The following is a 13,327-nucleotide window of genomic DNA, read 5'->3' on the forward strand; positions in this document are numbered from 1 at the left end:
TGTGGTGACCACCCCCAACATCATAAAATTATTTTCGTTGCTACTTTGTTATGTGATTTTTTTTTTTTTTTGGTTATGTGATTTTTTTTTGTTACTATTATGAGTCATAATGTAAATATCTGTGCTTTCCAATGGACTTAGGCTACCCTTGTAAAAGGATCGTTTAAAACACACACACACACACACACACACACACACACACACACACACACACCATAACCCACATAAGCCTGGAGCTAGAATAGGTAAGGGGTAAGCCACAGCTATAGGGCCTTGTGGTCATTTGACTCCCCCTGTTCCACAGGACTCTCTCTTGGTCCAAGAGTTAAGGATAAACTGTATTCACTTTCTTTTCTCTTATGGTCAGAAGGTTCTCCCCTGCCAAGTTCTATTTAGCATCGACAGGAGACTCAAGAGACATCAGCTGCCCCTTCTCAAACTGCACTATGAAGAAATGAAAATTATTTAACTAAAATACTACTGAGAGTTTCTACAGCCATTGAAACCGATTCACACCTCCTGACCACAAGTGTTGAAATGTGATTAAAGTTTTCCAAGAAGCATGTTTTTGGAAAAAGCAGTAAATAAGACGGGCGTAGTGGCGCACGCCTTTAATCCCAGCACTCGGGAGGCAGAGGCAGGTGGATTGCTGTGAGTTCAAGGCCAGCCTGGTCTACAAAGCGAGTCCAGGACAGCCAAGGCTACACAGAGAAACTTTGTCTCGAAAACTAAAAACAAACAAATAAACAAACAAAAAAAAACACATACACAAAAAGAAAAAGCAGTAAATATGACCAAAAAAATAGTATTTGTTTGATAATATGGAGCCATGTGTGATGGCACACACCTGGAATCCTCAGGACACTGAGGCAGGAGGACAGTCTGGAGTTTGAGGTCAGCTTGGGGTATAGAGTGAGATATTGCTTTAAAAAGAAAACAAAACAAAAGTCCTTAAGATATAGGGAATTTGGTGAAACAAGAATACTACAAATCCATAGAGAAATTAGCAGCATTTAATATTTCCAAATCAAAAGCCAATATATTCATTTTAGTCATAAGACAAATACAAGGATGAACAATTTTGGTGCTTAGCTTTTGACAGATTTAGTATTTTTTAAAACAGATATAAAATTACTCATTATTAAATACCTTTATAATTTAAAATATAGGTCAAATACTTTCAAGAAGAGCATTCCAGAAGAATGTATTTAGGAAAGAATGTGTTTAAAAAATATCTTTAAGACCAAGCATAGTGGTGCACGCCTTTAATCCCAGCACTTGGGAGGCAGAGGCAGGCAGATCACTATGAGTTCTAGGCTAGCCTGGTCTACAATGTGAGTTCAGGACAGCCAAGGCTACACAGAGGAAACCCTGTCTCGAAAAAGAAAAAAACAAACAAAAAATCTTTAGGATAACTTTGCAGCCTGGGTATAGCAGCCTTTTATCCTAGCACTCCTGAGACAGAGGCAGGCAGATGTCTGTGAGTTCATAAGGTGTTGGGGGAAGTGACCTTTCAGCCCTGTAGGTCTGGTCCAATGGCTTGCTTCTGCCACAGCTACATCCTGGAGAGAAGGCAGGGACCGTGGGCCTTGCCATAGATCCAGTCTCAGGAAGGAATAGAAGTTATTGGCCTGAGCAAGGTTAGATCATGGCAGGGCCTAACATAAACTGGGATGATGGCACAAAAATGAGGCCAGTATTAGAGAGAACTCTCTGGAATTCATGGGCTCCAAAGAGAACTAGCATGTGCTTAGACACTGTAGCTCGCAGCAGGGCATCACCAGGAAGCCTCTATGTGGCCTGCGCTAGCTGATCAGGGTGAAGACGTGTTGGACTTCAGCTTGTGGAGCAAGCAAACACTACCGCCCCCTGACTTGCTGACCTGCATGGAAGAACGTGGGACATCCAGGCTGGTCTTGGCCTCCATTGACAAAGTAGTCCACATGTCCAACAGGAATCCGGATGCCCAAATCTGAAAGAGACCAGACAGAGCCCTGTTAACTTCTGCCTCAGAAGCATGCTTTCCCGGTGCCACATCAGAGTTGCTGGGGGTCAGTGTCTTCCTCTTTCCACTGGGTCGTGCAGCTACACAAGGCAAAGCATCCTGAGAGGAAGCATACTAGAATCAGCTTATAAGGAAACATAAGATGAGATGAGATTTGCCAAATAGGGCTGGAGTTAAGAGCACTGACGGCTCTTCCAGAGGTCCTGAGTTCAATTCGAAGCAGCCACATGGTGGCTCACAACCATCTATAGTGTGATCTAATATGCACTCTATACATAATAAATCAATCTTAAAAAAAAAAAAGATTTGCCCAATAAAATCAACAAAATGAATATTCCTTTTCCATCACACTTGAAACATCTGGTTCCCTTTTTATCATGAGGCAATACACATAACAAAAGTTGCCAACTTAGTTTTTTTGTTTGGTTGGTTTTGTTTTTCTGAGACAAGGTTTCTCTGTGTATCCTTGGCTATCCTAGACTCACTTTGTAGACCAGGCTGGCCTCAAACTCCCATTGATCCGCCTGCCTCTGCCTCCTAAGGCATGCGCCACCATGCCCGGCTGCCATCTTAGTTTTTAAGTGGGCAGCTCAGTGCCTTTCTTGATTGTCTACATTTACAGTGAGACATCGTCACCACCACTTCATTGCCTAGGTGTGTCACTATCCTGAACTAAAACAAAAGAATAAGAGCCAACTCCTCATTTCTCCTCCCCGACCTTCTACCAGCCACCATCACATTTTTGTCTCCATGAATGTGACTCCTCTAAAGTAAACGACTCTCTTTTCTCATGAGCAAGATAAACTACCCTAACACAGCCAGCCTCGTAAGACCTTGCTATGTATCTGTGCAGTGAAGGTGGGAGCAAGGGTTGGCCAATACCACTGCATGAGCTTCTTCCAGCCCCATGCCCTATGAGCTTTGAATGCTAGAAGGCTTTAGACCTAAGGGGGTGGGACACAGGTCTCCCTTCCTTGAACAGATACTGTTTCTCTTGTTCCAGGACCACTGAGCACAGTGCCTGGTACACATCATGGGAGACATTTTATTGCCAGTAGAAACAAGGATGGTTGTCTACTTCCTTTCCCAGGTGGTCAGAAAGGCAAGTTGAAGTGACCTTTCCTGTGTGTGGCACTACTGGAAGAGAGATTCTCTCTCTTGACCTAGGACTGGGCTTGTCCCCTGGGGGAAAGGGAAATCCTGATTGGCCTGTGTGCCTGTGGAACAGAATGCCCCCACCCAACCCCCATTCCAGAGGCCAGGCACACCCAGCCTAAAAAAGCAACATGATTTTCCCATATGTTATGCAGACACAATGCCTGTCAGCACAGAGTCTGGTGTTGAATCAGTGAGACTGCCAAATGAACAATTTTGGTCCATGAGTAAGCATTCTCCTGCCCACTGATAGCTTAAAATAAAACTACTAGTCTCCATGGTCACAATGACAATGATAGGCAGAGAATGATCTCTGAGCTAGAAGAGACCTTCAAAATCATCCTGATACATTCCCTACTATATAACAGAAGCTCTGCCAGGAACATGGGCTCCCTGGGCTGGACCACACTCCTGGGTGCTAGCATCACGGCCCTTACCTATGCACACTCCCTCATCCCAGACACATCACCCAAGCTCACTCACTGTCAGTGTCTGTGTGGATGGCTTCCACAAAGAGGGCGTCGCCAGCATCCAAGCGTTCCTCCAGGCTAGCTCTGGTATACTCTGGCCCAGCAGGATCCAGACCTATAAAGATAGACTGCTATGGAAATCCTCTTTCCTCTCAATTCTCAGAAGCACTGCCGACCTACACTATGTTTCCCCCAGCAGGCCCTCCAGTTCAGCTCACAGCAGCATCCAACCAGGACCAAGGGTTGGAAGAAGCGGCCCAGGACCACATTACCCAAGAAACCCTCATGATCTGTCGTCTGTCTGGTACTCTCTCAGTGGCCCATTTTTGTGTCTCTAAAATGAACTTAACAACACCATCGATTTGGCAAAAACAGTAACACTGTTCCCATGCCAGCCATAGGGTCTCTCCGCGGGATTCTATGAGACGTGACTCAAACTTGTCCAACTAAAGAACCAAGAATGTAGGGGATTTTCCAGGCAAGCCCCATCCTTACTGACTGGGAGTGAAGATTGAAGCGAAAACTTCTCTCTTTGCTGGTGTTTAGCACACCGTCTGAGGGTGATCTCCCCACCAAAACCCGATTACGGCTTTATTACAACCCATTTTATCAATGCACACTCTGAGGTTTGGAAACAAATATGTGGGCTCTTAGAGTGGCACTGAAGACCATGCAGCAATGACATTATTTTATGCAGACCATAGGTCCTTTTAGCAGCAACAATGGCTTGATCATAAGGATGTGACCTCAGTATCCCATCTGCCCACCTCAGACAAGTCGCTAAAACAATCTCTCTCTGTCTCTAACAACTGAGAGGGAAGGTAAAGAGTCTTTTTTTTTTTTTTTTTTTTTTACCTGTGATCTGTCCCAGCTGGCCTTTGTAGAAATGTCCCACCATACCTCCAACATGAGCCCCCAGACTAACACCAATGATGTGGACTGAGGACTCCGACATGCCTAGCTCCTGAAATGGGCAATGGTAGACAAAGGATTCCACTTGGGCCACAGTGGCTTGCCTGAGGCTCCTGTCACCAAAAGCCTTGGGCACCACACATCTGTCCACATGCTTGTGAACAAAGGCAGACTTCCTATTGTTGGCTGTTTCTCTTTTTTGAGCCCTGCACCCCGCTCCCCCCCCCCCCCACCCCCCCCCCCCGCCCAGTTCCCTCACTTCAAAGTCTGCAACGATCATGTCATACCTTAGGAGGTACTTCTAAATTTTGCACAGTCAACATTCCCTATTTTTTGTGCAATGACATGTTTCACAGAGGCCTGGGTGCCTTGGAAAGGCTCGGCGCCCTGCCTGTCAGCACCTCAAGCATCCTGTTCCAGATTCATGCTGAAATGCCACCAACTCCCTGGGTGGCTCTGCTTCCATCCCAAATCTCAAGGGGGGGGGGGGTGTCTTTTTCTTTCAGGCTGCCTTTTCCTGTACAAATGGCCAAACAAACCTGAACCTTCCCGTACCTACCAAAAGCTTGCTGAGGAAACGGGAGATCTCCAGGCTCAACTTGACCACGTTCTCCACGGCTGAGAAATAGATGCCTGTAGAACCGTAAACCCAGTCCACAGCAATCACATTAACATCAGCTGCCTGGAGGACGGCTCTAATGAGCCTGTCGATCCAAGACGGCTTAGTTCCTAACGCCCTAGATGGGGTCAAAACACAGAGGAAAATTACTTGCCAAACTGATAGCCACTGATAAAAACAAAAAACCTGGAGAAGTCAAGACGGCCAGTCACACGGTGATTGGAGCTGAGGGGAAATATCCTCCAGAGTCACCAGCATGTCACTCACGTGAAAGTGCTCCCTGTCCCAGGGAGAACTCAGAACGCTTGGCAGATTCCAGCCACACTTACCTCCAGTCTGCCCCTTTGTACAAAGCTCTGCAGACTGTCTGCACTGCTCTGTCGCTATACCACTTGAAAGACGGCTCTGTGCCTTACAGTTAAAATGTGTGGTCTGAAGTCTCATTTTAAAGTCTAAGTGCTTTCATTAAGGAGGCTTTCATTCATTCAGCCTTGCATTCATTCACACCACCTTTGTTGAGTACCTAAGGGCCTAAGGGTATGCTGGGTGATTCCCAAGATACAGACAAGCCTCTGTCCTTCTAGAACTTTGGTATGCAACTTTCCTAGAAAGATAAGGATGGGAGCATTTCAGAAAGACTTCCTAACAGTGTGTGTGTGGGGGGGGGAACATTCCTGTTCCCTGTGGTGGGATACTGTGAGCATGCCCACAGGAAGACAGGAGTACAAATGGGGTACGCGCTCTGGGAAGTGATCCTGAGGTCGAAAGCACAGCTGCCTGGTGAACACTGGCTCCATCAGCTGTCCCTTGGCTGAAGGCACGTTCTCTGCCTGGGACAGTGGCCGAATATAAGATGTGCTAAAGAAATGTGCTGGGGAAAGGGTAAAGAGTTATGACTAAGGGCGGGTGCGGCTGGGCTCCTGGAGCCAGAGGCAAAGTGATGAGAGCACCTCTGCAGTGGGTGCTCCAATTCTACATGCCCTGTGCTCACTCTGCCCTCCTCTCCTCAAAAACTTTCTCTGCTTATTTTATTTATTTGTTTGTTTGTTTATTCATGTATTGTCAGTGGGCTTCGGGGAGAACAGATGCTTGAAGGAAGGGTGGTAACAGAATTGCACAGTAGAATACCTGTCAGACTCCTAAGAAATGCTAACCACTGGGTATGATGGAGGTAGTACCACAAACAAAAAGGTTTTCAGGTCATAAAACCATGGAAGTGGCACACGCCATTAATCCCAGCACTTGGGAGTCAGAGGCAGGCGGATCGCTGTGAGTTCAAGGCCAGCCTGGTCTACAAAGCAAGTCCAGGACAGCCAAGATAACAGAGAAAACTTGTCTTGAAAAACCACACACACACACAAAAAAAAGAGTCCTCGGGCTGGAGAGATGGCTCAGCGATTGAGAGCACTGGCTGCACTTCCAGAGGGCCTGAGTTCAATTCCCAGCAACCACATGGTGGCTCAACAGCCATCTGCAGTGAGATCTGGTGCCTACTTCTTGCCTGCAGGCACACATGTGGGCAAAACACTGTATACATGCGTAATAAATAAATAAATAAATAAATAAATGCATTTTAAAAAAAAAAAAAAAATGGAAAAAATAAACTAAAAAAAAAAAAAAAAAAAAAAAAGAGGAGGCCAGGCAGTGGTGGCACATGCCTGTAATCCCAGCAATAGGGAGGATGGCTGTGAGTTCGAGGCCGGCCTGGTTTACAAAGTGAGTCCAGGACAGCCAAGGATACACAGAAAAATCTTGTCTAAAAACAAACAAAAAAAGAGGAAATAAAACCCCGGACAAAAAGTACCATGTTATTATCCCTGAGTGACTACATAAAACCTGTGACGTTACTGTCAAAGATGAATCACGCTGTACAACCACACTTTGAGGATAATGGCACAGGTTTTTTGCCCAAGAACCACTGAGGCTATTCCTACAGCTTCCTCTTTAATCCAGATATGGAAACTGGAGTGGCCTGTCCAGGGTCAGGAAGACTAAGCAGGGGCTTCATACACATGCCCGCAGGAAGGAAGAAACAACAGGTGCAGAGCTGACACAAGGCACCTTCAAGGGCATGAGCTAAAGGCCTCCTCCTGCTCCCCACTGTCTTCCCATGGCGTTACAGTCTCTTTGGCTCTTAGCCGAGAGGATCCTACTGGCTGCTGAGCTCTCACCTGAATCCATGGATAATTAGTTTGGTTCCCAGACTGGCATTGAACTCAGAGTTTTGGATGTCACTGCTTTCTTTTAGTAGCTGCCCGCAGCTGGGGTCCGAAGGGGTAAAGAAGAGAAACTGAACATTGAGGTTGGTGCCTCGGAGGAGGTTGGCGTTCTGGAAGTCCGTGCACTTTGGCTGGGTGGTAGGAGGTACAGTCCCTGCAGGAAACAATGCAAAGCAAGAGCATTCAGGGTGAGTTCGACCCTTCTTAGAAGGACCATGGTATCTTGAAAGGAAGAAAGGGGCAGGAGCTGTCAGCGCAGGGTGTGCTGTGAGTCAGCGAGCTCAGCAATTAATCGCTTATTTGTCGAAAGTTGCATCAGTTCTGTAAGCAAAACTCTGCCTAGGAATGGAGAGATAACTCCGAGGTTAAGAGCACTGACTGCTCTTCTGGAGGTCCTGAGTTCAATTCCTAGCAACCACATGGTGGCTCACAACCGTCCATAATGTGATCTGGTGCCCTCTCGTGGCCTGCAGATGTACGTGTAAGCAGAGCACTGTATACATAACTAATAAATAAATAAATCTTTAGCCTTTAATCCCATCACTAGGAAGGTAGAGGCAGGCAGATCACTGTGAGTTCAAGGCCAGCCTGGTCTACAAAGTGAGTCCAGGACAGTCAAGGCTACACAGAGAAACCCTGTCTCAAAAAACAAAAAACAAAACCAAACCAAAATCTGTGCCTAATTTCCATGCCTAAGAGTGAAACACCCATGAAGAATATGAGTATTGTTCAGACAGAGGGAGTTCAAGACCATGGTGAAATGGCTACTGTGGGGCTGAGTAGAGTTAATCTTGCCAACTTGGCTGGATTTAGAATCTCCTAGAAGACACACTTTCTGGGTATGACTTTAAGGTGTTTTCAGAGAGGCTTAGCTACGAGGGAGGATAACCCTGAATGTGGTTAACACCACCCTACAGACCGGGATCCCAGACCTAACAGTGATGGGAAACAGAGAAAGGCACATGAGCACCCACACGTGTTCATCTCTCTCTATTTCCTGACTATGGATGTGATGTGACCAGAGCCACAAAGTGACTGGCATCTCATGCCCCGCCGCTGCACCTTCCCTCAGCCAAATCAAACCCTTCTACTCCTGAATTGCCTTTGTCAGTTATGTTCTCATAGGGATGAGAAAAGCAGGCTAATAGAAGCCCCTCCCCCAAAGCCATACATGGAAGTCCTACTAGCCCATGCCTTAGAGTGTGGCCATATTTAGCAAGGGGACCTTTACAATGGCGATTAAGTTACAATGAGACTTTAATGCAAAATCGTTGGTGTCCTTATGAAAGGAGAAATTCTGATAGAAACAGAGGGAAGATGATGCCAAGCGGCACAAGAAGAAATCAAGAAAAGAAGGCTTAGTTATGGTCCCTCCTGAACCTCAGAAGGAGCCTACCCTGTTCAACACTGAGGGCCCTTCCCAAGCCACACCTACTTAAAGCACTTATATATATGCAATATATATACACACACACACTATACTCTAATGTATTGGACATTTTTAGTTAAAACCAAAGGACTTTTGACAGCATCAGACAGAAAAGAGACAACATAAAACTCTTCCTTTCTTAAAGGCAACATAGGACTAATCATCTGAGTAGCAGATCCCCATGTCTGCCTCTGTGGCCCCCGGATCCCGGAACTTCTCACAGGGACAAGATGCATTCAGACCCAACACATGGTGCTGTGGCAGTCTCTGAAAATCACTGCCATGGAACAAAGTTCACAGGCTTGGCCGAGTGGTGGCAGCGGCAGTGGTGGTGGCGGGGTGGCGGAGGTGCATGCCTTTAATCCCAGCAAAGTCAGGTGCATCTCTGAGTTCGAGGCCAGCCTGGTCTACAAAGAGAGTCCAGGACAGGGAAGGCTACACAGAGAAACCCTGTCTCGAAAAACAAAAATTAAAATTAAATAAAAATTTTTTAAAAAAATTAAAAGATCACAGACTTGTCTTTATGGAGACCCTTTCTCTAATGGCAGCACCTTTAGATTCTGCCATGGCTATGTACTTTCATCGGAACTCACTGGAATGTACACACATAGCACAAGTGTGGACCTAAGATGCCCCGGGGCATAGCACAGAGAATCCTCTACACAGCATCAGCACATTTCTGAGCCTGAGCCCCAGCCTCTGATGTAGCCCTTCCTGATAGCAGTCCTTGACACTCCTGGGACCACACCCTTCCACAGGGATCTCCTAAGAGCATCAGAAAGCACAGATATTTGCATTATGATTCATAACAGTAGCAAAATTACAGTTATGAAGTAGCAACAAAAAATAATGTTATGGCTAGGGGGGAGGGGGTCACCACAACATGAGGAGCTGTATGTATTAAAAGGATGCAGCATTAGGAAGGTTGAGAACCGATACACTAAGGGAACCTGGAATGTTAAGCACATGGTTGGTCCAGAAGCTTAGAAGAGACCTGCTTTCTAGCCTGGTGGCCTTTGTGCAATCTTGCATGGCTGGAGACTTTCTGCCAGCGGCTCTTCCTGCAGACACTCTCATAAACTTATTTTTTCAGCTAATCTATACAATCTATTTGTGTGTGTGTGTGTGTGTGTGTGTTGTTTGTTTGTGGTTTTGTTTTATTTTGTTTTGTTTTTGTTTTTTTCTGAGACAAGGTTTCTCTTATAGTCCTTGGCTGTCCTAGACTCACTTTGTATACCAGGCTGGCCTTGAGCTCACAGAGATCCACCTGCCTCTGCCTCCCAAGTGTTGGGATTATGGGCGTGTGCCACCACACTCAGCACTAGGATCTATTTTTATGGAAGATGTCACATATACTTTACAGAGTTTCCTCCCCAAGGTTTCTCTGTTTACACAAATCCCTGGCTGTCCTGGATGCTCTTTGTAGATCAGGCTGGACTTGAACTCACAAAGATTCACCTGCCTCTGCCTCCCGAGTGCTGGGATTAATGGTGTAGTCATGTCTGACCTGTATTTACCTTACTTTGTTCCTCAAAGAGATTTAGGTCTGCTTTGTTATGCACATGGGACTGAGTCAATCATCAAAAAGGTAGCTTTCACCAGAATGTACAGTGTTTAAATACACCTAAAATAAACCAATCGAGGACAGACTCACTGGCTACAGAGTTGTGTTGTGTTACTGTCTCCACAGCTTGTCTTTCAGCTGCCAGTGAAGGACACAGGGACCCCTGCAACTGGCACCCAATATGTGGTGCTTGGCCCTAGGAGAAGGTAAGTGGGTTTTTTAGTTTGTCTGGTTTCTTAAGTAGAAGCAGAGGTTAAGAGATTGGTCCTCTCATCCAAGGAGTGAAATAGCATGGGTTCTTCTCAGTCGTCTGAGGAAAAACATCATATACAACTATTGAGATATCTGTTAAAATCCAAGGGAGCCAAAACAGAGCGAAAGCTCCGTGATTTTGTATAAATGACTGTAAAATTTAGTTCTCTGTTTCCTGAACAAGGACCATTGATAGTGATGAGTGGAAACACATAGGAGCTAATATAAAAAGAAAATATCTGGCCCTGCTCTGAGGACACAAGAGTGAGAGAGTGGGCCCTGCCCTGAGGACAAGGGAGGGGGCCCTGATCCAGGGCTCTGAGTGGACCTTCACACAACATCTACCCCAAGTATGACCTGCTGGAACACGTGAAGGGGCCGGACCAGCAGATTCAAAGATTAAGAAGCTCCTTGACACACAGAAACAACAGGATATCAGACAGCAGTCCCAGTGAGGATCCGGTAACCACAGTGTAGGCCTCCAACCAGACCCATGACTTGTAACAATGAGCTTTTTTTTTTTTTTTTTTTTTTTTGGTTTTTCGAGACAGGGTTTCTCTGTGTAGCCTTGGCCATCCTGGACTCACTTTGTAGACCAGGCTGGCCTCGAACTCACAGCGATCCGCCTGCCTCTGCCTCCCTAGTGCTGTGATTAAAGGCGTGCGCCACCACGCCCGGCACAATGAGCATTTGAAAGTAAACATATGTGGGCAAAAGGCTACGCTGCGTAATACACTACAGCTTCTGTGACAAGATTTTTTGTTTGTTTGTTTTATTTTACTGGAGGGAGGAGAGGGATTTTGGTGCATGACATGTAAATCATAGACATTCAATAAAAGTAAAAAGAAAGAAAGAAAGAAAGAAAAGAAATTAGCCCCATGAAATGGAGGATAAAATCCCTGTCATGATTTTACCATCTGAGCTGTAACCATGCATTGCTTAGACCCTCTTCCGGAGGACCGCAATGAGGAAGAGCCTCCGGACACATCTCGACAGGGGCCCACTGCTCCTACACGCAAGGAAACCAATTTAGACATGTTGCACCTGCTCCAAACATCCCACATGTATAATCATATACAGAAAGTATTAATTCTCATCAATCCAATTCAGAAATTTAGTTTATACTCCCTCACTTTAAGAAACTGCTCATGAAGCCGGGCGTGGTGGCACACGACTTTAATCACAGCACTCGGGAGGCAGAGGCAGGTGGATCGCTGTGAGTTCGAGGCCAGCCAGGTCTACAAACTGAGTCCAGGACGGGCAAGGCTACACAGAGAAACCCTGTCTCGAAAAACCAAAAAAGAAAGAAAGAAAGAAAGAAACTGCTCATGGAGCCAGGCGTGGCGGCGCACACCTTTAATCCCAGCAGAGGCAGGCGGATCGCTGTGAGTTCGAGGCCAGCCTAGTCTACAAAATGAGTCCGGGACAGTCAAGGCTACACAGAGAAACCCTGTCTCAAAAAACCATATATATATATATATATAAAACCAAGAAACTGCTCATGGAAGATTAGGGACATAATACACAGGAAAATGATCAGACCAAACCCCTTATCATGACAGACAGCTCTTATAATGCCCATGACTTTAAATCCTCAAAACCCAACCATGCATCAACATAGCCCATTAACTTTTGAACTCTTAAAGACTTTCAGAAAATCCTCCTCTGCCAGTGGCGTGCATGCTCCATTTACTGAAACGATGTGGGAAATTTTAAGTAGGGATAGTGTTACTCCTTGGGACTATAAGCAAATATGTGAAGCGTCCTTAATCCCGGGGCAATATTGGATGTGGAAAGCAAAATATTATGACAAATGTGATGGACAGGCAGAGAGAAACCGTAGCAATGACATCCCTATTGATTTGGACATGCTTCACGAAGTAGGGCCGTGTAGTGACGCTCTAGTACAGAAGAATGTTTTGGCTCAGTATTTTGACCAAGTACACCTCTGTGCACTGTGAGCCTGGAGAACGCCTCCTGGTCACGGAGAAAATGTGGATTCTCTGGACACTTGGAAACAGAAAGTTAATGAGCCTTGGCTTGGGTTTCTTGCTCTTGTTAAGAGGGCAGTACAATAGAAAGTAACTCATGAGGAAGGTGCTGCGGGTATCTTGATGAGGCTGCTCATGTTTGATGGAGCCACCAGAGAGTGTAGAGCTGCCATAGCACTAGTAAAGCATGGTTAAAGCATAGTGGTTTCTCCAACTGAGTAACAGCCACCCAACATAGTGGCCGTACACCGCATGCTGCAGGAGCTATTCAGAAACACTTTTCAAAAGAGCCTTTGCTTTAAATGCAGGAGTAAAGGACCTTGAAAAAAAATGAGTGCAAAAATAAATAAATAAGTAAATCTAGTAATCTGGCCCTTTGCTTTTGCCCATGATGTAAAAAGGGAAAACATCGGGCTAAGGAATGTTGATCCAAACTTGATAAGGATGGCAAGCCTTTAAACTCCCAAGGCACCAACATCCAGGCCAAGAGTCAAGGGAGAAATTAACCCAGACATCAAAAAATAAACCAGAGTCAAGAGCAGTAGCCAGTGATTTAGGAGGAACAACAGGATCTACAGAAAGGGGATTAAATTCCTTAGCTTTATGGACAAAATGGTTATCAGTGGATGGATATCCTATGTTGACCTTATATATGGAAGACTATCCCTTTAGAGGCATTCTAGACACTGGGACAGACCATTCAGGTATCAC

General features: G+C 45.7%; 1 protein-coding gene across 1 annotated transcript in view; it reads right to left on the reverse strand.

The window, feature by feature from the left end:
* Positions 1-13,327, reverse strand: part of Pla1a (phospholipase A1 member A) — a 33,611-nt gene that overhangs the window by 10,563 nt on the left and 9,721 nt on the right. Inside the window, exons 2-6 of the mRNA XM_051149903.1 lie at positions 7,333-7,534; positions 5,102-5,279; positions 4,486-4,594; positions 3,644-3,745; positions 1,883-1,972 (exon numbers count right to left, since the gene is read on the reverse strand). Coding sequence (XP_051005860.1) covers positions 1,883-1,972; positions 3,644-3,745; positions 4,486-4,594; positions 5,102-5,279; positions 7,333-7,534 — 681 coding nt within the window. The remainder of the gene's footprint in view (positions 1-1,882; positions 1,973-3,643; positions 3,746-4,485; positions 4,595-5,101; positions 5,280-7,332; positions 7,535-13,327) is intronic.

The sequence above is a fragment of the Acomys russatus genome, chromosome 8 (assembly GCF_903995435.1).
Source record: "Acomys russatus chromosome 8, mAcoRus1.1, whole genome shotgun sequence".
Classification (NCBI taxonomy): domain Eukaryota; kingdom Metazoa; phylum Chordata; class Mammalia; order Rodentia; family Muridae; genus Acomys; species Acomys russatus.